This window comes from Bos indicus, chromosome 15 (assembly GCF_029378745.1).
Source record: "Bos indicus isolate NIAB-ARS_2022 breed Sahiwal x Tharparkar chromosome 15, NIAB-ARS_B.indTharparkar_mat_pri_1.0, whole genome shotgun sequence".
NCBI lineage: Eukaryota > Metazoa > Chordata > Mammalia > Artiodactyla > Bovidae > Bos > Bos indicus.
Window position 1 is genome coordinate 64,229,414 of NC_091774.1, and position 27,297 is coordinate 64,256,710.

A 27,297-nucleotide genomic window follows, 5' to 3' on the forward strand; every position below is an offset into this window, starting at 1 on the left:
GCCTGAGCGTAGCCTCTGCTTGCTGCAACTAGAGAAAAGCCTGTGCAGGAACAAAGACACAGCACAGCCAAAAATTAATCAATAAAATACTAATAAATCACTTCCTATGAAACAAAGATGTTGGACCACAGTCCCACATCTCGCAATTGCAAGGCAATAATCACATCACTGTAACTAGGTGACAGGTGCACTGCAACTCATCCCGACACTGGAAAAGGAACTCCAAAAGGAACTCTTTCATAAGAGCCAGTGGCAACAGGTATGTGTATGACTGTGTGGGTGTAGTTTAGCACTGAATAAAAATGGTTTTGTAAGAATTATAATTCTCCTACAGTATTCTCTAAAAAATAACTCAACAGTAATATGAGACTCTCAAAACATGAGGAATGGTCCTTTCATTACAATCAACATGAAAACAAACGTATGCAGCACTGATATCCAGGTACCTAACGTTAGAAAGGCTACAAACCCACAACGCATGGAAATTAAAATCACTTTGTCATAATAATAAACTACTCTCTCCTAATTTACCTCTTCATACTTGTTATAGTCTCTCCACAGCTGTTCAATGTTGATCATTGGATTAACACAACCTCGTTGATAAACTCTTCGAACAGCTGTTATTCTCTGATTTTCTGCATAAGATCCAACAGCTTCCCTGGTATTGGATGAGAAATGCCATCAATTATATTGTAGCTAAATCAGTGTTCACACAGAAAATAAAACTATGTAAATACTTACACGCCTTTTAAGAAGTTGATGTAATCCACCCAAATCTAAGAAATAAAAGAAAATGTTAGTATTTTTCTTACTAGTTTCAAATTTATTAAGTGTATGTATTAGAAAATTTTAACTCTACCTGGTAAGACATAATTTCCATTCCAATTTTATCCAGTGCAAAGTCATATGCTTGAGCCATCTTTTCTCTGAAATAAATGTGAAAGATGTTTTTTAATAACAGAAAAACTGTTATTAAAATGTATCTATAATTTCTGAAATAAATGTGAAAGATACATTTTAATAACAGAAAAACCGTTATTAAAATGTATCTATAACTAAAACATAATCATAACTTCCGTTCAAAGGATCAGAACATTTAAATCTTTTATAAAAACAAAATGAATGACATCTTTGCAAGTATACAGTGTTCTTTTGTGTTTAGCTTGTTAATGTCATTAATTTACATACTTTGTTTCTTTTACCTACTATTTGTGTCTTTTACCTACTACTTGTAAGCTTATCAAAGATAGGGGCCATGTTTTATATAATTTTATAACCTTCAAACTGACTCTTATATGTAGAGATTCAAATGGGGAAATATCTGATTCATTGATTAAGAAGGTAAGTTATGGCTGAAGATCTATTAGCTCTGAAGTAAAATTTAGGGAGAAAGAACTTGTTCAATATAAGACTAAGGAAGAAGAGAAAACAAAGAATTCTGGTTCTAGAAATAATCTGCCTATTTGTTACATACAAAAAGAGCATCTGAGAAGGTCCATTATTTATATTCAACAAAGATAGATAAGTGAGGGTGCGTCCTAGTGAGGAGGTCAATTACACAATACCACTGTCAAAGGTGCCTTCGAATAGTTAAAAAGCACATCACAAATGTAACCTGCCAAGAGTGCTGCCAGGACAAGAAGCAGCCTTTTATTAAGTTGACAACAAGCCTCTGAACAAAATGGTCTGGAGCTGCGAAAGTACAGTGTTTCAATATAGAAGAGGGGCTTGGATGATTCAACTCTCCAGAATAAATCTAATGCCAGTGATTTTCTTTAAAGCGGTTTTCCCCACGTTTTACTAACTTCTCAGAGAATCCTGATTTTTCAAATCCTTAAATTTCTTCATCCTCTGGAGTTAAGAGTTGCGAGAGGAGATGACTAAATTAGGACATGACTTGCATCCTTAAGAGCCTGATTTAACTTACTTGTAACTTGGTAGTTTACCCTTGGTTTCTCGGACATATGAAAGATAACACTTCCATAAATCAATGTGCAAAACCTTCATAAGGCATCTCTGAAATAGCTGTAAATACAGTAAAATATGAGAATCCATAGTTAAATAAATTTCCTATGTACACAGTTGAAATGAAACATTAAAGAAACAAATTCAGCTCCTTTCATGAATTTAGATTCTTACAAATAAATGACAAGTAACAACTCCGTCTATTTTGTTTAATCAAAATCATTCTCATAATTTTGGTCAGGAGAATATAATTACTTTCCTTTCCAAAATTTTATTATGAACATTTTCAAGCACACGAATGGGCTGAATAAGTACAATGAACTCCTATATAATCACTTTGTTGTTATGTTGCTAAGTCAAGTCCAGCTCCATGGCCTGTAGCCTGCCAGGCTCCTCTGTTGATGGGATTTCCCAATCAAGATTTCTGGAGTGGGCTGCCATTTCCTTCTCCAGGAGATCGTCCCGACACAGGGACTGAACTTGCATCTCTTCCACCTCCTGCACTGGCAGGCAGATTCTTTACCACTGAGCCACCTGGGAAGCTCATATAATCACTAGCTAGATTCAGTAATTATTAACATTTTACTATTTGCCTCACAAATGTTAAGTCCTAAGTTAAACTTCAGCATAAAATTCAAAGTGTATTTAAGAGGACTCACCTTTTCTACCTTGTCATAATTTTTAGCTTTAATCTGCAGAGAAACAGAAGAAAAAAAAATAGAATTAACACTATTCTTTTTAGAGTATTAAAACACTATCTCTGAGTGTTTTGATTAAGCTTGTAAATTCACTTCTATACTTTCCTATTAATTCTGCCTTTCAAAAATAACAAATAATAGAAGTCTGAATCCAACATGGATAACATGCATTGTAAATATGCCTTACATAAATTAATTTTACATGTAAAAATGTTATACATTCAATATGTTGAAATTTTGTGAACTAAAAATTTTGTAAAACAGTCACAAGATGAATAAAGAAATACAAACAAGGCATATTTGAATAGAGCTTTGAATAGATCTACTAAAGACAAAACTTGTACTTTCCCTGAAGGACTACGACTAAAACAACCTGAGTACGGTAGCAAAAAAGATTTGCTAATTTTGACCACACAAATTTTGATCACTCTGTCAACCTGCTATACTGGGGATACCACAGTGAACAAATCATGCATAGTCTGGCTTACAATTTTACAGGGGAAACAAGCGCCAAGGGGAGGGAACTACAGGGTGCTATGGGAGCATTTAAGAGGCGAATAAAACTCAGGCTTGCTGCTGCTGCTGCTAAGTCACTTCAGTCATGTCTGACTGTGTGCGACCCCATAGACAGCAGCCCACCAGGCTCCCCTGTCCCTCGGATTCTCCAGGCAAGAACGCTGGAAAACTCAGGCTTGGGGGACTGCAAAAGATTTTCTAGAAGTTAAGATGTTAGGAATGAGGTGTCAGGTCAGAATGGCTATCATCAAAAAGTCTACAAATAATAAATGCTGGAGAGCATATTGAGAAAAGGGAAACCTCCTACACTGTTGGTGGGAATGTAAATTGGTGTGGCCACTATGCAGAACAGTATGGAGGTCCCTTAAAAAACTAAAAATAGAGCTACCATATGATCTAGCAATCATAATCTTGGGCATATATTTGGAAAAAATGAAAACTCTAATTTGAAAAGATGCATACACACTAATGTTCACAGCAGCACTATTAACAACAGCCAAGATACGAAAGCAACCCAAGTGCCTATCAACAAATGATTGGCTTAAGAAGATGTGGTGTGTGACACACACACACACACACACACACACAAATTACTTAGACATGAAAAAGAATGAAATATGGCCATTTGCAGCAACATGGATAGACCGAATAAGTCAAAGATGAATATTATATGTCACTGACATGTAGCATCTAAAAAAATAATACAAATGAATCTATACACAAAACAGAAACAGACTCAGAGGCATAGAAAATAAACTTATGATTACCAAAGGGGAAAGGGAAGAGAAGATGAATAAATTAGGAGTATGGGATCAACAAATCACTATACATAAAACAGATAAGCAACAGGGATTTACCGTAGAGCACAGGGAACTATACTCAACATCTTATAATCTAATATGGAAAATAATCTGAAATATACGCTCACAGACACAACTGAATCACATTGCTATGTAGTTGAAACTAACACAAAACTGTAAATCAATTATACTTTAATTAAAAGAAAAAGAATGAGTTGTTAGACTGATAAAGGGAGGATTTATTCCAGGTAGGAGGAGTAACATGTGTGAAGACAAGGGTTAAATACTATTAGATTTCCCTTTGAATATTTTCATTAGATGGTAGGTGGGGTTAGTTGTTCAATTCTGATAAATCAGCAAATCTTTGTATCAGCCTGATACATGAATAATTTGGTTAGTGAAATCGGCTTGTGGTCCTTTCCAATTAGTAGTATGTATAAATTTTCCCACTGCTTTCTAGCTTAAGGTACTACAGATCAGAACTCTGGTGACAGGCTCTTCTTTTGCTGATTTCTTGCTCTTGCTCTCTGGAACTTGTAAGATTTCACCCTTCATCTTCAGAGATCATAAATTGTAACAGGATTTGCTTAAACAGTCTTTGTTCTTTGAGGCAGTTAGTCAAAGCTCTGGGGTCAGATCTCTTGGGTTCACTTTCTGACTGTAATAGTTAAACCTTTTTTTCCTTATCTGAATTAGGGGGGATAATAGCACCTATTTTGTAGGGCTGTTGTAAGGATTCAACACGTTAATAAATGTAAAGCCCTTAAAACACTGCCTAGAAGAATGGGAACTTAGTCATTGACATGACATTTTTATTATTTTTAAAAATATTTATTTGCATGTGCCAGGTCTGTTTAGTTGCGGCATAATAACTCTAAGTTTTGCATGTGGGACCTAGTTCCCTGATCAGAAATGGAACTCAGTGCCGCCCTGCCCCCCCACCGCATTGGGAACACAGGATCTTAGCCACTGAACTACCAGGAAAGTCCCATTATTTATTATTACCATGAATTCTGCTTGGGACTCAACAGGCCCCTTGAAGCTAGAATCATGCCTTTTTCAGCTCAAGGCTGTCTTTTTTAAATTACTGCCTCTCTTCAATCTGTTCCTTTTTTTTTTTCCTTCTTGAACTATTATACACATTAGTTCTCCTTCTGTCCTCAAAATCTGTTATTTTTATCCTTTCTTTGCCTTTGGCTTTAGGTTTAAAAATATTTCTTCCACTAGATTCTCCAGGCCACAAATTTAAGTCTCCGTGTTATCATTTTCCTCCATTTGATCTATTGTTGTAGTTAGTTCAAAAATTAGCAATTTTAGCTCCAAAGATTTTTTGTGTTTTTTAAATACTGCACTTTCAATCTCATTGTGTTCCTATTCTTTTTTTCAAGTTATTGTCTCTCTCCTCCAAAAGCTCTTTTTGTTGGGGGCCTGTCCCAACAATCTGTGTTCCTTTCTTGTTGCTGGATCCTTAGACATGGCAGTTATTTTTCCATCTATTCCCTGAGCCCAGAGTTGGCAGTCCCGTGTAGTAGTTGACCGTCTCTACCACAACAGCTGTGTAGCAGGTGTAGACAGCAAGTTGGCCGACGGTAGTCTTTTGACAAAAAAAGCAGAGAAGTCTTTACACAAGAGTAAGGAGGACTCAGCTTGCCAATTCAGCTCCTTTTTGGTTTCCTGGAGGCCAGGCTGATGTCAACATCTCTCTGGGGCAGAAAGACAGTGGAAGGGTGCCAAGTATTTCTGAGTCAGTTTCTTATTCCTTGTCTTAGGCGCTCCACCAGCCCTGTCTTTCAAGACTTCTGTAGAAACTGAGGTTTCCTTTTATCCAACTGCTTGCCTCCGTACAAATAAATAAGTTGAGAGTGGGAATGAAGTAAGATGAATTCAAGTCACCAGACTTCCAGATGTAGATGGCAGATTATATAGTTCTTACAACTGGCCAAGAAAACCAAAACTACTCATTGGGAAAACTGGCAAAGAATCTGAATAGGCAATTCTCAGAAGAGAAAATGTTAGTGGTTAAAATTAATATGGCATCACACACAAATTTCCAAAATATGAAATACAAATTAAAATAATAAATATCACTTTATACTTGTCAGAACTGTAAAAGCTTCAGAGGGTATTAACACTACCAAAGCAATGAGAATTAGTGACTTCATCCATTGCTGGAGCAAATATTGTTATGCCCTTTATAGAAAACCACTGGGAAAAGCTACTCAAATAAAAATTATACAACTTTTAACACAGCAATTTTACTTCTGGGACCTACCCCATAGAAATAAAAACACCAGGATGAAAATGGGTTTATACAGTTATTTTCTGCAAACTTTGCAGCAGCAAAATCGTTAACAAAATAAATGTCCCCCAAAACGGAAGTGGTCTAATATTAATAAATCATGGTGCATCCACATCATGGAGCTTTGTATGTCCATATAAAACAAATTAGGGCTATAACAAGTAAATTTGGGGGAATGTCCACAAGATTTTATTGGATGAAAAAAAGATTAAAATGTGTATAATATAATCCATTCTTGTAAAAAAAAGCTAATATGATCATGGTAGGTAGAGTTCTATGGGTGGAGGGAGGATTAGAGACAAGAAAAAAAGAGACTGTATTTCATGTATATGATTTCATTTATGTATTTGAGTAAAAACTGTCTATCAGTTCAGTTCAGTTCATTCGCTCAGTCGTGTCCTACTCTTTGCGACCCCATGAATCGCAGCACGCCAGGCCTCCCTGTCCATCACCATTTCCCGGAGTTCACTCAGACTCACAAAAATGTAAACAAAAATTCTTAAATTTTTTCTTACATAAATTGATCTTGTATCTTTCATTCATCAATTATTTATTACTTCAATTAGTGTAAGTTCAAAATACATATGTACAAAAAGACACTTCTAATATAGGAAGACTCTATGGCCTTGAATACATTGCTACTGATTGTCATTCATTTAATTCAATCAAATATTCTTTGACAGCCACCCTGTACATAGAGCCTACACTGGTAGCATTACCATTAGCAGGTATCTCACTTTTAAAACATCATTCAATCTTTAAAAATACCACTCTACTTTGGAGAAGCAGTGTGGTAAAATGAAAAGAATGTGATCACCCTTTATCAAGGGTGATAAATCTCTCCCATCATCAGAGTTTTCATTTTTAAACAAATAATGCCTACTAAGAATGGTTTTCCAAGGACTGAAAAGATCTAGACATTCTAGATACTCATAATAAATGATACCAATTAACAAAATTACAAAGGAATATAAACTTTTCATTACATCTTCTTTGAATAGAGCTATGTAAACCAAATGGCCAGAAAGAGCAATGCTGTTATTATAATTGGTCTCATTTGAGAAAAAGGAAAGGTTATGTGGACGATCATATTCAAATTCCATTACTGGTGAAACTAGTACAAGAACATGTGAATATCACTTTGGTCATTCTACTACTAGTCTATTTTTCTTTTTCGAAAGATTACTGTTTACTAGATTTATATGAAAACATCTTATCTTTAAGTTAAATATTTAAAAATATATTTAGCATAATTAGGTACTTTTGTATAGGAACCTACCTGATAAAGTTAGGTTTAAATTTTAAAAAACTCTTGATAGTTCTTTGAGTTTTGTTTTGACATCAGAAATTCTCAGATCTTTCTGTCATTAACCATAGAAAATGCTTCCATTTAGGACAGAAAAACAGAACAGATATTTTTCCATAGAGGAAATGCAAATGACCAACAGGTACATGAAAAGATGCTTAGCATCCTCAGGGAAATGCAAATCAAAACTATGTAGTTTTTGCCTCATACCTGTCAGAATGGTTATCACCAAAAAGAACACAAGTAACACATGTTGGCTGGCGAGGATGTGGAGGAAAGGGAACCTTCATAACTGATTGTGGCGATGTAAATTGGTACAACCACTGTGGAAAACAGTATGGAGGTTTCTCAAAACCAAAATAGGAATTCCACTCCTGGGTATATATCCCGAACAACTAAAATCATTAATTCAAAAAGATACATGCACCCCAATGTTCAGAGTAGCATTATCCACAATTTCTAAGATATGGACGCAAACTAAGTATCCATCAACAGAATGGATAAGGAAGATGTGGTATTAATACACACGATGGAATACGAGTCGGTCATGAAAAAGGACGAAATGTTGTTATTTACAGCAACATGGACGGACTGGAAGGGTATTATACTAACTGTATTAAGACAGAGAAAGAGAAATGCTGTATATTACTTACATGTGGAACCTAAAAAATACAATAAGCCAGTGAATATAACAAAAAAGAAGCAGACTCACAAATATAGAGGACAAATTAGTGGTTACCAATAAGGAGAAGGAACAGGGAAGGAGCAATATAGGAGTAGGGGGTTCAGAGGTAAGAACTATTAGGTACAAAATAAGCTACAAGGATATATGTACAACATGGGGAAATATAGGCAGTACTTTATAACAATTATGAATGGAGTATATTAATAAAAATTGTGAGTCACTATACTGTACACCTGTAACTTATATAACATTGTACAGCGGCTATACTTCAATAAAAATAAAAGCCTCCATTTAAAGCCCTTTATAGATATGTACACAATTTTGCCAAGTTTCCTAGAACATGCTCACATCTTATCTATACTATTAAAAAGTAATGCTGCCTAAGTTTAAAAAATAGGGAATTCCCTGGTTGTCCAGTGCAGAGTGCACAGGTTCCGACCCTGGTCAGGGAACTAAGATTCTGCACTGCATGCTGCAGCCATAAACAAAAAATTACGTTTAGTCTTCAGTTCTCTAACTTGCAAATGGTCATCGGAGGTTTCTGTTTTTCAAACAGGAATCCTAATTTATTCTAATGAAAAAAAAATTTTTAAGTGGTTGGAAATATACCCAAAAATGAACAATTTATCTGTTCGTGTGATGGAATGACTGTTTCTTTCAAAGCTTCTAATAACATGGCCATTTTATTTTTGTAATTGAAAATAATTATTCCAAGAAAAAATAAGCATAATGTAATACTTATATTTTTATATCACTACTATTTATAATCAAAATGTCATACAACTGCAATATTACTTTTTTGGTGAATCATTTGAAGTATCAAAATATGAAAAGTTAAGGTGGAGGGAAAGAACTAAATTTGAAAAATTGTCAACTGGCAATTCCCTGGAAGTCCAGTGGTTAGGACTCTGCACGCTTACTGCTGAAGACTTGGGTTTGATTCCTGGCAAGGCCAAAAAAAATTATTTCCTCAAAAAATTTTTTTTCTTACAATATAGCTTGGGGAAAAAAACCCCACCAAATTCTGTAACATCAGAACTTTTTAATGTTATTTTTAAGTTTTTCAATTATAATAATAAGTAACTAACTATATAAATGTTTCAAAAACACATTTGACTAGTAAACTTAACTGGCAAGACTACTCTATAGCGGAAAGTAAGCAAAACAATCTAAAGAAAAAAGTAAGTCTCTATACATTGTGTTGAGGTTTTCATAAAATAACTGTTTTTTAAGACTCTACTGGTCCACACAGCAGAGGTGGAGTCTGGCCCCATCTCAAGTAAGATCACATGGCAGTTGCTTAAATAAATGTGATGAATAGCCAAATTAATTGTAAATCCACACTCTTAATTTGTTCTCTACATCTTTTCTACTCTAAAGCACAGCACATGCACTTTTGTGGAATTTAAACAACCAATTTGAGTTGCAGAAGCTGCCTCATTCTGTTTGTCTTAATTTTCCAAAAAGTTCAGCCCCAATCCTGAAACCTGAAAGAAATGGAATCCTAAATATAAACCCTGTCCTTCATTAATTTACTTTTTCACCACACTTCTGCTGTTTTCAATCCCCTGTACCCTGGAAATGATGTCTTAGATGGTTACAAAATGTAAGCAGATTTCAAGAATTTGGGAAACACTGAAGAATGTCTAAGATTAAACAACGGATTTTAAAGTTGCCAGAGTAGCCGCAGAACATTCTCCTTCCCACCACCCAGTCCCAACCTTAAGCTAAAGACATCAGGAAAGGAGTATCAGCCAGCAAATCCATTTTTATACAAGAAATTGTATGTCTATGTGACAGGCTCTTTTCTAGCTCTACAGATAACAGTGGTGGGCTAAACTAAGTTTTATAGTTCATAGAGTTGTTTTAGTAAGGGAGTCACAAATAGTTTAAAATGTTTGCTTTGCTTATCTGTGCTTCCTAATTTTTCCTACAATATATTGTACTATTTCTATAACCTTCCTATTAAATGTAGCTATAAATGTATGCCTACATGCACATATACATAGATTTACTTTTAACAGATTGTTGAAAACCTTGTTGTTCCATAAATTTTTAGTTCCTCCAGGCTCTTAAAATGTGCACATTAAGTAACATTTGTTAAATACAAGTGTAAAGTATAAACCACTTACAGTCTCAGTATGATTGACATTAAAAATGTGCTAAGCAAAAATATTATTATCTTCAGTTCTGGATTAAATTTATGTCCATTTGATTCTTTAATTCTCTAACCAAATTAGGTATTAATCTTCCACTTTTCTGAAACAATAAAAAGTATTTGTAACATGTTTAGGATTTACCAAGTAGATATGGGGATATGGACCTGAACTCAAAAAGTTTATAATCTAGTTATAATCATAGTATTATTGGAAAGATAGGACCAAGTTTAAATTATTTTCTATTGGTACCATGTCTTATAAACCCAGAGGAATAGGAGTTCCATGCAAATTAGTTACCAAGGAAAGTTTTACTGTGCAGACAGAATCCTGGCCATTGATGAGAAACAAATTTCTCAAAGTTAATGAAATAACATGAGTTTCTCAAGTTTTCTGTGGAACAGTGCAAACATTCACACAAGAAAGAACAGATACTAGGAAAACAGGTTGGCTAACTGTGGTGGAGGTCCATTATAGGGGGCCTGAAACACCAAGCAGAGTTTAAACTTGATACTAAATTACTGATTCTTTCATCAGTTGCATGATCCAGCGATACTTTTATCACCCAATGATACAAGTACATAAGCTATGGCTCATGGTGGAGGTGGGAGTGACGGGTAAAGGTAGGAAGCTTTTGGTGCCATGGAATAAGGCAAGCTGGCACCTACATAAAACTTTAAAAGCAATGATGGGTATTTAAAATACCAAATGGAAATATGCCCACAGTATATTATTTTTAAAAAGAAGCAGAATTTTAAAAACAGGCACACATTTGGTATGTTTATCCAATCTACTTATTCTCCCCATCCCACTTCCTGTGTCTCTATCTAGAGTGCAACACGGATGAGCAGGAGAAATGCACACAAAATTGTTGGCCAAAACTGTTACCACTGGGAGAAGAGAGACCATTTTTCTTAGTTATTTCTGTGACAGATTTTATTTACATAAAACAATTTCACAGCAATAGAGGTAGGTGTTTTTTAAAAGAAAAGAAAGAAAACCATAGCTGATTGGGGTAGTAAATCTCTCTTCTGAATATTTCCTTTGTGTTTTCCTTTGGTTATAAATATCTTTATTTACAAGTCATTTTTAAATGCTCTCAAATTCTCATTCACGCTTACAAAGCTAAAAAAAAAAATTATTAATTGCCAGGAAATCAGGCAAAATCAATTTCAACCAAAATAGTCAAAGGTAAAACTTTGACCTGAAATTGATTTTGCCCCAATTTATAGGGCATCTGTCTATAATTCTCACTTGACATTTATAGACTCATCCTTTTCACTTAATGTCTGAAACTCTTTGCTTCCAGTAAACATTTTGTAAACACCATGGCAAGTCATTACTTTTCAAAAATAATCTACAAATTCTGAGTAAGGAAAACAGAGCAGGGTATTTCACTTTTGGAGAAAAGTGAGTAATTTGTCTAAAGTATCAAAACATCACCTAGTTAATCTTCATGGCTCCATGTTTTTGCTACTCTAACCCCACTACACCACCTACCCCACAGCCCCTTATCACTGATGTACGACATAGATTTTCTTTCTAAATGGTAAAATTGAGAATGGGAAATATGTACAATGATTTGGGATCCTTGAGCTACCAGAAATGTCAAAAAACCAACTTTATAAGCCACTAATCTCAAAAACAGAATAAATTCTGTACTGTGCAACCAGGGAGGTCCTCAAGCAAGTGTGCTGATCCACTTCCCTCAAAAGCCTAGTATCAGTTTCTTTCTTGCACATCCGTTTAGTCTTCTCTAGCCTGTTAGCTTCATTTTCAGCTTTTATGAATTTTTTTTCTTAACAAAATGAAAATCCTTCCAGGCAACTTAAAATATTATTCAGTAATATAATTTCTCTAAGATTTCTACATGAACTTCATACATGGCCTTAGAAAATATCTCACTTCACTCTCATTTTGCTGAGTTACTCTCCCATTAGTACAGTCACACAACTTTTTAACATGTGGTGAAATTTTGAGAGTAGAAAACCATTTACTCTTTACAATTCTTTCATCTTTCACCAATACTCCTCACTGCATATAAATTGAGACCTGTTATTTTTAAGAGTTAATTATCATTGGACAAAAGCCTTATTTTAGTCACTCTTCTGATCATTCTAGTCTTATAAATCACAACACTTTCCCATTTTGACAGATTCCTATCAGAATATCAATTCCTTGTGTAATTTTCAGTGCATCAAAGGTCCTTCTATACATTTCTTTGTTACAAACGCTATACATATTTTTATTACTGCTGAGCCAATGTACACTAGAAACCTATAATCATGGGTAATATTTCATCTAGCTTTTCTTAAAATCACTTTTTAAAATAGGATTGAGCTTCTACAACGAAGTGGATATAAATCCAGTGCATGACAATTCTCTACTTTTTGAGCAACTTGCCTATGATTCCAGTATTCCCCTATTTACAGGGCATTCATTCCTCAAACTAAAACATTATGTTTTTTTTTTTTCAATGCTACTATTCAAATACACTTTAGATCGGAAGTTAAAATTACTGTCTATAACTTTCCTTCTGATCCCTTTTTATCACTTAATCCAAGAAATTAAAATCTACACTTGTACGTATGATCCAATTTCAGTTTTCTCAATCTTCTATGCATAGTTTATTTCTATCTTGTTAATGAAATAAGCTAATTTCATGTTCCTTTTAAAAAAATACTTATTAAATAATCTCCTAATCATCTTCTCACCATAAGTGTGTACACTGATTAAATCCTTTATCTATTCTCACACAAACTATAATTAGTCATTTTTACTGAAATTCTGAAGCAGTTTAAAAAATGACCTGGCTAAACTTTTGAAAGATCATGTAAGAAATCTTTGATAGTGAAATATCAATTCCAAGAGGTAAGTCTAAAGATATTACAAATGTATAAAGATATTTAAGTAAAACTATATTTATTTTAGTTCCTCATAAAGGGAACAATATGGATACACAACAATAAAGGACGGGTTATAAAGCATGTCTAAAACAGACTGGTTATAAAGCATGTCTAAAACAAACTACTTTGCCGTATTTGGAAGCAATTTTGTATAATAAATAAAACGTGCTATCATGTAAAGACATGTTACAAAAAAGTAAGATTTTATAGACAGCTATATCTAGAAAGGCTAAGTGGTAAAAGATAGTGGGAATATGGATGTTTCTTCCCTTTATGCTTACATTTTTCTCGTTTTCCTGCAATAAACATATTATCCTTTTAAATAATGAATGTTTTATTTTCCTTTTTAAACAACCGTAAGTTCTGCTTTCCTTTCACCTCTCTTAACTCCATTCATTTGACACTATTTCATTATGCTTGCCTTTTAAAATGGAAATACTTAATTTCAAAAATTTTATTCATCTACATATTTAGCTTCAGTGGCAATAGTTTATAAAAGCCTACTATAATAACTGCATTTTTCAATACTCCATTTAGGTATAATTCCACTGACTCATTTGAAAACAAGTCAACATCATTTTTAAAAAATCCCACAAACACACTTACTTTTATCAGTTTATTTCACAGCACCTAAAATAGTGCCTAACATATAGCAGACATTCAATAAATAGTTGCTAAATGAATGTGGATAAAAATCTAGCACTGACAGCATATTCATTCACAGTTAACTTGTGGAATTAACATTATACTATCTTAAATATCAATGCAAATGTAAAAATGTAAGACATATAACTTTTATGGATAGCTTATTAAAAGTTCTTCAATTCTTGTCAAAACATTAACTAAAAAACCTTTCATTAAAAAGGTTTAAAAAGAATGCTAAGAATTATACTGTCAGACAATTCAGAATGAAATAACAATTGGAAAGGATTGATTAAAACTCTAATATTAATTTTGAAAACAAACTTTCACATGGTTTAGATAATTCCATGCACACACTCAAATCAACTTTATTTTCCATTAATTCTTTTGAATGAAAACATGGTTTCTTTTTCCCAAATAATACTGCTTTAAATAGCTACTTAAAAGTTGGAATTTTGGAAGTGGAGGTTTAAATAGGTAGGCACAGCCAACAAATTATCTTCATGAAAAGCAAAGAAAAAACTCAGGTAAAAAATATTACACTCCAGAAGAATCAGTAAGATTGAGACATGAATCTTCTTCCTCTATGACAAACATGCTCCAAAACTAAAACTTTGGCTCTATTTCAGTGGGTTAAGTCCTACTTTGAAATGTTAAATACTACTTCCAGAATGTTTTATTAATCGAATAGGTATTTAAGTTTTAAAACTTCTTTTTTCCTTACTTTGTAAGTTCCTAAGTACCGTTATTTAAAGACTTATCAAGAAAGCATCCACTATTTTCTCTGGAATTTGTCTTATAGTTTGAACAAATTCCAGAGAAAATAGTTTGTTTCACATTTTATCTCCTCCATATATGTTTGTGATGACATTTTCCAAAGTGATACCACATAAAGAATTAAGTTCAAATTCTATATGGAATAATGTCATTAAGGTTTTAGTAGACAAGACTGCAATAAAGAGTACACTGGAATTCCCTCCTTGTGCTGTGACAGAAATGCAAAGAAAGTTGAAGGGGAAAAGAACCTCAAGAGCAAGACAAGTGAGAAGATAATGTCACTTTAGTTTGTAAATGAAGTCTCAAGGAAGGCTACTATAATCTAATACATGGCCATTCTTTCTAATGGATCCTAATACACAGATCTAATTTCATCCAGGCTTTCTTTATGAGACTGGTTAGTGGGGATGTCAGATTATTTAAAGCTGTGACATGTAAAAATCAGAAGGTAATTTTAAAATTTTCTAATGCTATTTCTCAAAGAAGTTGAGCTCCGTCCGGGCAGTCCTTTCCCAATCATTCCCTAAACCTAAGGGAAGACAGTAAGGACAGGGACAAACCATTGCTCTCTCCTCCTCCTCCCTCATCATCCCACAGTATGCACCCAATAAACTAAAGGTTGGATTTTCAGATTGTTACAGTTGAGATACACTGCTGGATAGGCAGGCATGCATGTTGGAAAATCAGATTTTTATGAAGTATTTAGCTGACCACTGGGAAAACAAGTTTAAAAATATTTACTGTTTTAAATAAAAATTAGTACAAATAAAATCCTTACACATAAAACTCACTTCAAAGGGAGCTCTACAATACTAGAACGATGGCTTCATGATTTTGATGCCTGACATTATTGAATAGCACAAGAAAATCTGTACTGTGAATCAAGACTTTTCTCCAAAAATACTGTATAAGCAAATCAATTTAAGGGAAAAATATATAACTAGCAACAGAAACATACCCTTATAAAATCTACTTAAAACTACTATTATTACATAAGGGTATTCAAGCCTGCTCGTATCTTTCTAAAGCTGAATTGCAAGAATGTTAGAAGTTCAAGACATGTATGAGAAAAATAATTTGTAACTTTAAGATTTTAGTAGGAAATTATAGATTTGATGAACTAGATGAAAACTGAAGCACAAAACAATTGAAAGACAATTATTTAAAGCAAGTCATGAACACCAAAGTAACAAATAAAAATACGGTCTTTCACATCAGAGAGCATATTTATCATTCATTCCAGTCTGACATTGAGAAAAACATAAGCAATAGAGATAACATACAATTTAAATGTCATATTAAAATTATCTAAATTTATAAATAGCAAATCATGCTAAAGTTAAACTTTCCTTAAGTCCCGTAATGTAAAATGTTCCTGACAAATAACAAACAAAACAAACATGGAATAAGGATATTAAGTTTCAGAAAAAGAAATCTTAAGGGACTTTAAATTTATAAAAACAGATTCAGTTTCACACATAAAAGGAATACAAATCAAAACCAAACTGATAATTGTTTACATATGAATACCGGCAAAAGTTTAAAGTATAATATATTGAATTAAAATGTGAGGAAAGAAAAAAGAAGTGAGGAAGTGAACTCTTTCAATATCAAGGATTAATAGGATTTTAAATTATTACTTCAGTGGAAGACAATTTGGTTAAAAAACCCCCTCAAACTCTTCAATCTAGCAATTCCTTATCTAGAAATAAATTCACTGATATATTTACACAGAAATGACATGCACATATATTCAACACAGTAACATTTCTAGTAAAACAAGTTTGGGAGGAACCTAAATGTTCTTCAGTAGAAGACAGGTTAAACTAAATATGGAATAAGGATTTGTGATAAAAAAGAAAATTTACTTTGTTAAGTAAAAAAGAAAAAAAGGTGTAAAAGAAAACCTAAGGGGCAACTGTTCGTGTAAAAGGAGAGGAAAAAAATCAGCTAAATACTTTTCCACTAGGGGGAATTGGGTGACTCAAGGTTGGGCAGATAAAAAAACTTTTCCCTGCAGGTCACTTTTATAACATGGGTTTTTAAACCACATTTTAAAATACACAAACATGCTATTTTAAAACTTTTTAGATAGTATGATAATTTGGGGGGGCTTCTCTCATGTTTAAACATACTTCTGTATTTAACCATCAATTCTTAAAATATTTCAAATACTCTAAAAATGTGTAAAGTAGAACATTACACGTACATATATTATATTATTATTAAACTATTTAATTAACAATATTTTTTCAGGCAAAGGAGTTTTGAAACTTCTAAATACCTAAAAGAATTTAAGCATTTTTAAAAGAAATCAACTTTAACACAAACTGATAAATCAAACCACAGAAATACAACCATAAATTTATTTACTCAGGTGATTTTCAAGCCTAAAAATGGATGTCAACAAATGGAAAAACACACTGATGTCATTCAAGATTAGTGTTTAATAAAGTATTTGTAACATTTAATAATAAATTAAAGAAATATAGATGGGTAAAAATTTTACTCAAAGTCAACATTTACTTCAACAAACTGTTGGATGCCACAATCTGTAAACTTCTGGCACTAAACCAATCATTTACTGAGTTCATAAATTAAAATAAAAATAAAATTCATAATCATTTCCCTCTAAAAAATGCAAGTAAAAATATATCATGAATTATAATTCTAACAAAAGTTCTTTCATATATGAGAATTTTCACTAGAAAAGAGTAACTGCAGCAGAGAGTTGATCAAGAAAAATACTGAGTAATTTGATGGATAATGACAGGAATATTCTTAAAAAATAATATATGTAAAATTTTAGTTTGAGGAAGTTATATACTATAATGGGAAATGGCAAAAAATACATATGTAGTCTCTAAACTTCTGAGATGACTCATGCTCTGCCTGTAAAGTGTTTCTAACTAAATTCATTTCTTAAAAAAATACATATGTAGCTTTGACAATGACATTAACCTTGCCAAGAATGTCTTTCTTCACCCTCATCAAGATTTTTCTCCTTGGTATAGAATTTTGACAGGTTTTTCTAAGTAAATTGAAGAGGCAATTCCCTTGTTTTCTGGCTTCTACTGTTGTCAGGAAATTGTCAACATGTTACTCCCTTGAAGGCCATTTGTCCTTTTGTTTCCAGTCGTTTCTACGATGAGTTGATTTTTTTCCCTGTAGTTTCATTTGTCTACATGGGAATTTTTTTTTTTAATCCTGTTTGGGATTCATTAAGCTTCCTAGATCTGCTGAATTCTTGCATCATCCTGAAATAAGTTAAGCGTTTATCTCTTCCAACTGAGCTTCTGCTCAGTATTTCTCCTCTACTTCTTGAACTTCATTTACACATTTTCTCTATCCTTTGTGACCCGAATCCTTTCTTATTTTCTGTCAGTTTCTTTAAACTCCAGTCTGGATTTCTTGAATTTTCCAATTCTCTCTTCATCTGTGTTTAATCTGTTATTAATCTAATTCCATTTTAATTCTAGTCTTTTAAGTCTTTGTAGATCTGTTTCTGCTGTACATGGTTTCCTCACATGGTTAGTTTTTAACAAGTGAACGCCTTTTCCTTGGAAAAATATTCAAGATTTTCTTCTGTGGCTTAGGATGAAGGTGCATTCCTCCAAAAAAAAAAGTCTGAATGAGATTATCAGGCACCTAGGAGCATAATTCAGGTTAAATCCCCGTTACAATCATGGTTCAAAAGCTTTTTAAACTATCCAAGTGATGTTTGTTTGGACCACAAATCCATGCAAGGCCCAACTTGTTGAAATGTCTCAGGCCTGGAATTCCCATTCTGCTCTGCTCAGGAGCACAGCAACTTTCCCTAATCTCCCAGGGTTAATATGGCAACATAGATTTATTTCTGGTTCAGTGTCATCCTGAGTATTTTCTGCACATAGCTTTAGAGGAAGAGGATGTTTTGTTGGGCAGGCCTTGGGCTTTGACTTTTTGCTACCTGAACTCCTAGAAGCATTTGAAATTGAAGCTCAAGTTCTCCCAGTTTGACAAATGCTCTCGGGGTAAAAAACTTTAGGAACTCTGCTAATCTCCCAGTGTTCCTACATTGTTTGTTTTCCAATTAGGTTTTGGCTTCTTTACTACATTGTTATTCAAGATGCTTTGTAAGAGTATTTATTTGAGTAACCAAACTCATCATATTGCCCATATCTTCTTCAATGTATTTTATTAACATCTGGCTTCAAAAATATCAGGAAAAAATTTTGTATGAAAACTATCCAGAAAAGCAATAAAAAACTTTAAAATTCAATGTTCATTCATATACCAAATTTCAAAGGTTAAAAAAATCAGTTCAGTATACCGAATATATTTCCTCTCATGTATTAGGATAACTCTCAAATAAGTATAATTCAGTTCTCTGAAATATCTTATAAACCAGCAATTTGAGTTTACCACTAATGTTTGCCATGCCAAAGTGAAGTCTGGGTGAAAGTTACAAAGACAAGAAGTAAAATGATAATATTTAGCACAGAAGTCTACTGTTTTTAAAGGCAAAGGCTGGAGTAATTCATCCTTTTATACTTGTTTTTAAAAATAAATCTATGTAAGGTTAAGTTTACGGATTAAGTTAAAACACACTTTCTATATTTTTAAATATCTAGATGTCTTAAATGAACTTCAACCCCCAGATGTTGGCACTACGCACGTATACAACATTAGTCAGAGAAAACGTGTGGGTAAGAGTTAAAATGTTTATGCTTTACTAATTTGACAAACAACCTGTGAAATCTGATAAATCAACTTGTGAATACTCAAGTTTTTATCTCATACACACACATACAAATGTCTGATAAGTTTTACTTCAATATATACACCTAAGCTTTTCTTATAACCAGTCAGGAATTTATTTTCTGTATCAGGTTTTAAAGGAAAGCATTTCAGAATTACAAGCAAACAGTTTTTAATTTTAAAGGTACTTCAGAAGCCTCTGTACATCAGTAATGCCCTTTGGTAATTCTTTAAAATTGAATAATTCTTTAAAAACCTTTCCTTTAGGACATACATCAAGACAGAATAATTCTCAATGTCAATGATGCTTATTCTAAAATACTTAAAACAGCTGAAGGCATTAGACAACTCAAAATGATACTTTGTCTTTTTAGAAAAACTGTAAAGACATTTTTAAAACCTATGTTAATAGTAAAAATATTGGTCATGCATAATTTGATGAAAAATGTTATAAATGGCTATCAAACTCTAATTCTTAGAAATTAAAAATTCAAGTTGAAAATAATAATAAACTTAATTTTATTTCCTACTGGGGATTTTTCACCTGACAAATACTTAAGAGTGCCACTAAATTCTAGATTCCTGAAACATACCAATATACAAAATAACAAATTTAATAAGGAAACTGTTCAGTATACTAGGAGATAAGCATTATAGGTGGAAAAAAATAGAGGAAAGACTTTTGAGGAGTTGGGAACAACAGTGGTGATTTAAAAAGGTGGCAAGAGCAAATCTCATTGAGAAGAAAACACTTTTATAAAAATTTGAAGAAAGCAAAGGATTTTGCCAAGCAACTATCTGGATAAATATCTTCAGAGCAGATAAAACAGCTAATGTTTTGAGGTGGGAATGTGTTAAGAATATTTAAGAAGGCCAGAGAGACTGAAGAAGAGACTTTATTATGTGAATTATCATACAGTAAGCACAAAATTTTTTACTTAAGTGGAAATCCTGGTATTCATTCATTTTCTAATAATTATTTACTCAACTTATCTGACTCTATGACTAAGAAATAACTGATTGTTCAACATATAAAAATGTTTTTACAGATTAAAAAAAAAAACTATATCCAATTTCTACTTGAAACAGAACCCTGATTATTCTGTTTTTGAAGATTCCAGAAGTAGCCAAACCCAATCAAGAACCAGAATTCAATAATTCAGTGATCCAAATTCACTATAATTCTCAATTACTGCTATAAAAACTGTATTACATGTAATACCAATGTCTAATATATACATTACATTATTGTATCAATACAATTCTTACTAGTACTTCCCTCCTCATATTAAACATATTGCCATAATCTACCCTCCCTAGATTTTTAGACTTTGTGAAAATATGAAAATCAGTGAATAAAATAAATTTACACTTTTTTCTCAAGACGAGTTTGAATCCCAGTTTTTGTGCTTTCACTGAATTTTACAGTTTTAAGTATTCCAGAAATATTCAGAAGATATCAGAACCTTAGCTTCAGGTTTTATTCAAAACCAAGTTTCAATCCTTGATACAATGAACAATACAAGTGCTAAGTGGTATTAAAAACTTTGTGTCCCTTTGCTGTAACTCTCACTTTGAGTACCCACTTGCATACTAACTTATGTATTTAACCAAATAAAAGGACAGTGTTCTACACATTTCATTAATAAAATTCATATAACGTGTGATAATTTTCTTCTGTGCAGAGATCAATTTAAACTGTTATTGGATAAACCAGAAATATTGGCAATGTGGTATCCTACCATTTAGTAAAAGATTTTATTCACAGCTAAAATTTCTCCAGGAACCAGCTTTTTCAAAGTAGCTATTCAAGTTTTGTCTTCCTATAAAAAAATTACCAATTTTCTTCCTTTGAAAAAGTTTTTTGCCTCCTTCAAAATGAATACACTGGTCAATTAATGTCACATTTTACATGTGAAGACACATGTAATCTTCATATAGAAGATTATAGAGAATGAAAGGTTTCATAGCTCCTTAAGACTCAAATACCAAGTAAATATTAGTGAAACCAAAAGAATTTCTAATCAACAGGCAACTTTCTTTGAAAACTGTACAGGAAACTTCCAGTCATTTAACTTTTAAGTTTCTGTAAACATCTGAGTTTTTTAAAAGGCTCAGAACTAGAAATATTATCATAACTTAAGGTTTTCCTAGAGCAAAATTACATTCACATTTTAGTCATCATGAAATTTCAGATGTCCATACTTATAAGATAATCATACTCTTTCTCCAGCTTCATTTCCTAACAGCTTAGCTGCAATTCTAAATTAACTACTGAGCTGCTGTTTTCGCAATTAAGAAAAATTTCATGAGACAGTCACAAGTCATCTGCTTACAATACTTCAAAGGACTAGAAGCAAAACAGCTTAAAAACTATCAAGCTGTTTCAATTTCTCAGATTGAGCATGTTTTTCTCCCCTTGTTTAGACTAGTGCTTCTTTCTGCCAAGGATTCTGTGCTTTTGAGATTTCCATTTAAAAAGTCTTGTTCTTCTAGATTTCCTTGACTCACCCTCACATACACCCCCACTTCTCATCAGAGCACCTATGGGGCGTGCCAAGCTAAGTTTGTTTACTATGCACACCTTTACTATGCTATGGACACCATACGTTTGTGAAAATAGACAGATGGTGTGGGGCCTGAAAATAAACTATCTGACTTTTTTCAGAATCCATAAATTCAACAGGAGAAAACCAAAATTGAAAGAGACACATGTATCCCATTGTTCATTGCAGCACTATTTACAATAGCTAGAACATGGAAGCAACCTAGATGTTCATCGACAAATGAATGGATAAAAAAATTGTGGTATATATACACAATGGAATAATACTCAGCCATAAATTCAACAGTCAATTTTGCTACAGAAAAAGTGTTTAACACTTTGGGCAATTTTATCTGAATATAATCCAGGCAAATATATTGATAGGTAGGTATCCGTAAGTCTTCAATCTACCAACTGTTGTAGGATGCTTTTAAGGACTTGACATGTAAAACTACTTGACAAAACAGCTTGCTAACAGAATTCTGCATATCTTAATCTGCACAGAATCTTCCAGAAGCTACTTAGAACAGCTAAACTCTTTTATAAGGTAATTTAAATTTTGATATAACTTTATAATGGTTTATATAGAATCAGCTGGACTGTATTAGGAAGATTCACGAAAATATTTCAGTTTTGGGGAGGTACTCAAAAGCGTTTCTTAAATTTCTAAGTCTGGTTAAACCACAAGTTCCAAATAACCGGAAACGCTGATCTTCAATAAACGTGATTTTTCTCATTAATAAAGGAATTAACTAACACTTTCACTTTTTCTTTAAAAAAAGGTGGATATTGTGCCCCCTGACTTCAATCTTCCATTTTTTTCATGAAACTTTGCTTCATGATTTCAAATATTTTAAAGTAAGATCTCCAAAAAATGAAAAAAACAAGTACATTGTCCTCTCAGAAAACTTTTACAAAACTTCTATGGGAAGAAAAGTATGAATACAATTCATTAAGCAGACTGAACTGTAATATACTTAACCTAAAATCTAAACTCTGGCCTTGATTTGAGAAAATTCCATCCTAATAAAACTACTAACTGCTAAATCAGAAATGAAAGGTAAACTTTCTTGTTCTCACATTAATGCTGAATTAATGCAGAATTGCTAATTGCAGCTTCTGTGTTTGAAATTTCTTTCTACTTTTTGAAATTAGAACCAAGTACATAGTGCAGAAATTGAAAAATCGTGAAGGGTAAAAATAGAACTTTGCGAAGTAGAATTTTAGAACTAAGATTTTATACAAACCATAAGCTGTGGTTATATATTATTGTACTATGCCATTTTCCAAAGTATTTGTAGCAATTTTATGTCGTTTTGTGTAGCTATACAATTTTTTTTCAAAGAATGCAAGAAAAATGTGAGCAAAGAGGAGTCAGTTATGAACCTCCTATTTAGCTATTTCTACAACTGTATTTTAGGTCCTTTGTTAGTATAGTGTGATTAGTAAGTAGGAGCCCAGACTTATGAAATAGGTTATCTGAGTAGAATGTCCCCAGCTTTCCTATTTACCTCTGAGTAGCTTAAACTTTAGTAATGCTGATCTTAGGAAAGCTACTTAAGAATTCTTCAGAAAAGCTGAACATCTGGAAAAAACAGAGGATAATACTTACCTACTTTAAAAGGTAAATTGTGATTAGTCAGATATCTCCTATCAAGTACTTTTACAGTGCCTGGAATATATTAAAGGCCTAATTATTCTTAGTTATTATTGTTTTGGTAAGTAATCAGAATAAAGGAAAAAAATCACTATCAGTAAGATAGCAATTAAAAATCAACAATGGATTTTCTAGAATATATTTCACCTCCAAAAATATCCTTTTTTTTCCTTAAATGTCCATAGACTGTCATTTTTCTATGCAATTTAGTAGTTTTGTACATCAACACTTAAAATGTAATATAATTTAAAAACATCTTAGTGCTCACTTCAGCAGCACATATACTAAAAAGAAAAAACAAACCATTTGCTTACTTTTAAGAATTCATGTACAATTCTATTAAGAATTCATGTACAATCCTATGCATATTTTGGGTAAGATCCACAAAAATTTTAACTGATTGTAAATATATTTAAATTTGGAATAAAATAACTCATAGTAATAAAAATATAAAAAATCCCCCATCCCACTCTCTAATATCAGGATAGTTATGAAGACATCTCTTGTCTAAAATAGCTAATGGGGACGTTTCCGTTTACAATTTACACATTATTGGAAACAGTACTTGAATTCACACTCAAGGAAGGGGAAAGGAAAAGAGTGGGAAATAGTATGAAATCTGTTAAAATTAAGAAGAAGATACAGCAGAAAAAGGACCACTATAAGAAGAAGATAAAAAACAGAATTTCATCCATCATAGAAACAGGGAATTTTACAAAGAGTATGAGACAGTTGGAAAAATATAAACACGAGCTGGGTATGAAATTATATTAGAACACTGTTCCTTTTCAGTGGGATAATGAAATTGTGGTTATGTAGGACAATACTGCGTATGTAGAGAAGGGAAAAGTACATATTGCAAAATATAACATTGAGATAAGGCAGAGGGTATATAAATATTTACCATAATATACTATTCTTTCAACTTATTTTAAAATTTCCATAATAAAAAATTGGAAAGGGCAAACAGAAAAATTAATGGCTTCCAAAAGGTCACATTAATTTGAAGAGCTAACAGCAGCAAATCATAGGTCACCAGGTTCTAAATTCTGTGTCATCAGTATTCTTCCATACTATCCTCTATAGACTAAAATTTACAAATTCCTTGCATTTTTAAAAATAAATTACTTAAATATCTTTTCCATACTAGCAAAAATTATCAGATCACTGTTTTAATAATAATGAGGAGAATTCTGACATGCCCCTTAAGATCCATGGCAAATAACTAGCCCAATTATAAAATACTAAATCATAGACATATAAGTTCTTTCAACTTGCAATGTCTGTTCTTTAAGTGTAAATCTCATGACTCTTCCGTGAACTTGGGGAAACTCAAATTTACAACAGAGAAAATATCACTTCTTCTGGGAAAATACCACTTCCATGTTTTATGACCTGTTAATAGAGAAATTATTTCCTTTACAGTGTTAACTTTATACTTGAAACAACAGAGAATTTAAGCAAATACTTGAAAAACATGGTATTTTCAAACGTAAGTATTTATCTAGATTTTTGACTTTTTTAACCTGTAAAGTCAAAGATCTCATGACTTCTAAAACATATACAAATTCTTACTTGAAATAATTTGCCATTTGATCAATTAAGTAAATCAATAACAGTATTTCCTAAAGCCTACAAATTGTTTTGAAAACACAAAACCAGTTAAGTTTCTATATGAGCAGGGAAGCAAAGTTTTTAACCTCCCCTGATGATTTGTGATAGAATTTAAAAGCATTACTGACAGAGTATATGATCTACATTTAGAAAACTTGCTATAACCATAATATGCACAAATTTGGTAAGTCATCATCTTTTCTAACTGCAAGTATCAGTAAACTGATCAAAAGGGAAAACAACTGAGGGCAAGGAGAAGCCAGTACTTTCCAAGTTTTCAAATAAAAATAAGCTGAAATTTGCATAATTAAGTACATATTTATATTCAGTAATACATATACTGAAAAGCCCTAGAAAAACATGACTGATTCAAGCAATAACTGTTAAGAGTTCAAATGGAGTGGGCAGTTGTTGAGAAACAGGATCTTTACAGAGTCTCAAAATATCTCCCCATTATTTTATTAGTTATAAAAGTAAAAATAGTAAATACACGGTCAAGGAAAAGGTCAACACTGATATCACCAGTAAGAGGTAAATGAACATCATGTGCCTCTGATGAGGACACACAAGCACCTGCAGCTTTTCAGGTGCAGTGAACAAAACCTGAATTTAATTAAGGAATAAAAAACTTAAGACAGAATTGTTCAACATCCAAGGAGACTGGAGAAGAATGACACCTATATACAATGATCTTGGATTAGATTTTGATTAAAAAGACTGCTATAAAGGACGTTACTAGAACAATAATTAAAGTAGAAAGTGGACCACAGACTAAACTTCTAAGTTTGTGTACGTATGAGAGTATCTTTGCTATTAGCAAATGTAAAGTATTGTCATGATGTATGCAACCCAATCCCTTATGGTTCAGGAAAACCAGAACTGATAGTTATTTAAAACTGACATTAGTTATTTAAAAAAGCTGCTGTAAGCACTGTTTACAATAGCCAAGACGTGGAAGCAATCTAAATGTCCACAACAGAGGAATGGATAGATGTGGTACCTATATACAGTGGAATATTACTCAGCCATGAAAAGAATGAAACGCCATTTGCAGCAACATGGATGGACCTATAGTCAAACTGAATGAAGTCAAACAGAGGAGAAACATCCTATGAAATCCCTTATATGTGGAATCTAAAAAGAAGTGATATAAATGAACTTACAAAACAGAAACAGATTCACAGACTTGGCGAACAAACTTATGGATATCAAGGGGAAGGGATAGTTCAGCAATTTGGGATGGACACATACACGCTGCTGTATTTAAAATGGATAACCAACAAGAAGAATCTACTGTATAGAACATGAAATTCTGCTCAATGTTATATGACAGCTTGAATGGGAGGAGAGTTTGAGGTAGAATGGATACAGTAAATGTACGGCTGAGTCCCTTTGCTGTCTACCTGAAACTATCACAATATTGTTAATCAGCTATACCACAATACAAAACTTTTTTTTTTTTAAAGGCTGCAGTAATCCTTTCAAGCCACAGTTTAAGCGGCCATCTCTTAACACATGGAGACTTCCTTAAAAGCCGATTCTTGAGTTTGGCACTTAGGTGATTATACTGTGTTTTTAAAAAAAGAAAGTTCATGGAGTTAGAAAATCAGGCTTCAAAACCCAGAAATAAAAGAAAAAAACAAAAACCTGAACAAGTTTAGTAATGCAACCCTAAATCTGACCACAGATATAACAGTCACACTGCCAAAAATACTACAAGAATGGATATCTCTAAGATTACTTCTTGACAGATAATATACTGACTGATAAGTCACAACATGACATAGTCAAAAGAAAATGACTTTATACCCAGACAAATATATTAAGTATTCTGCTAGGTGTGAAATATACTCATATAGCAATATGATTCAATTACTGCCCTCTAAAGAAAGCCTCAGTTACCAAAACTGGCTGCCAGAAACAGCTAACAATAACAGATCCCACATGGCCATTCTTTGGAGATTGAGTCAGTAATGCAGGTGTGGTAAATG

The 27,297-nt window shown here is 32.8% G+C and overlaps 1 protein-coding gene across 2 annotated transcripts in view; it reads right to left on the reverse strand.

Moving 5' to 3' along the window:
- CSTF3 (cleavage stimulation factor subunit 3) overlaps positions 1-27,297 on the reverse strand; it is a 68,729-nt gene that overhangs the window by 16,768 nt on the left and 24,664 nt on the right. For both annotated transcript variants that reach the window (XM_070804010.1, XM_070804011.1), the window contains exons 4-8: positions 2,625-2,657; positions 1,928-2,025; positions 860-926; positions 742-776; positions 532-658 (exon numbers count right to left, since the gene is read on the reverse strand). In XM_070804010.1, coding sequence (XP_070660111.1) covers positions 532-658; positions 742-776; positions 860-926; positions 1,928-2,025; positions 2,625-2,657 — 360 coding nt within the window. The remainder of the gene's footprint in view (positions 1-531; positions 659-741; positions 777-859; positions 927-1,927; positions 2,026-2,624; positions 2,658-27,297) is intronic.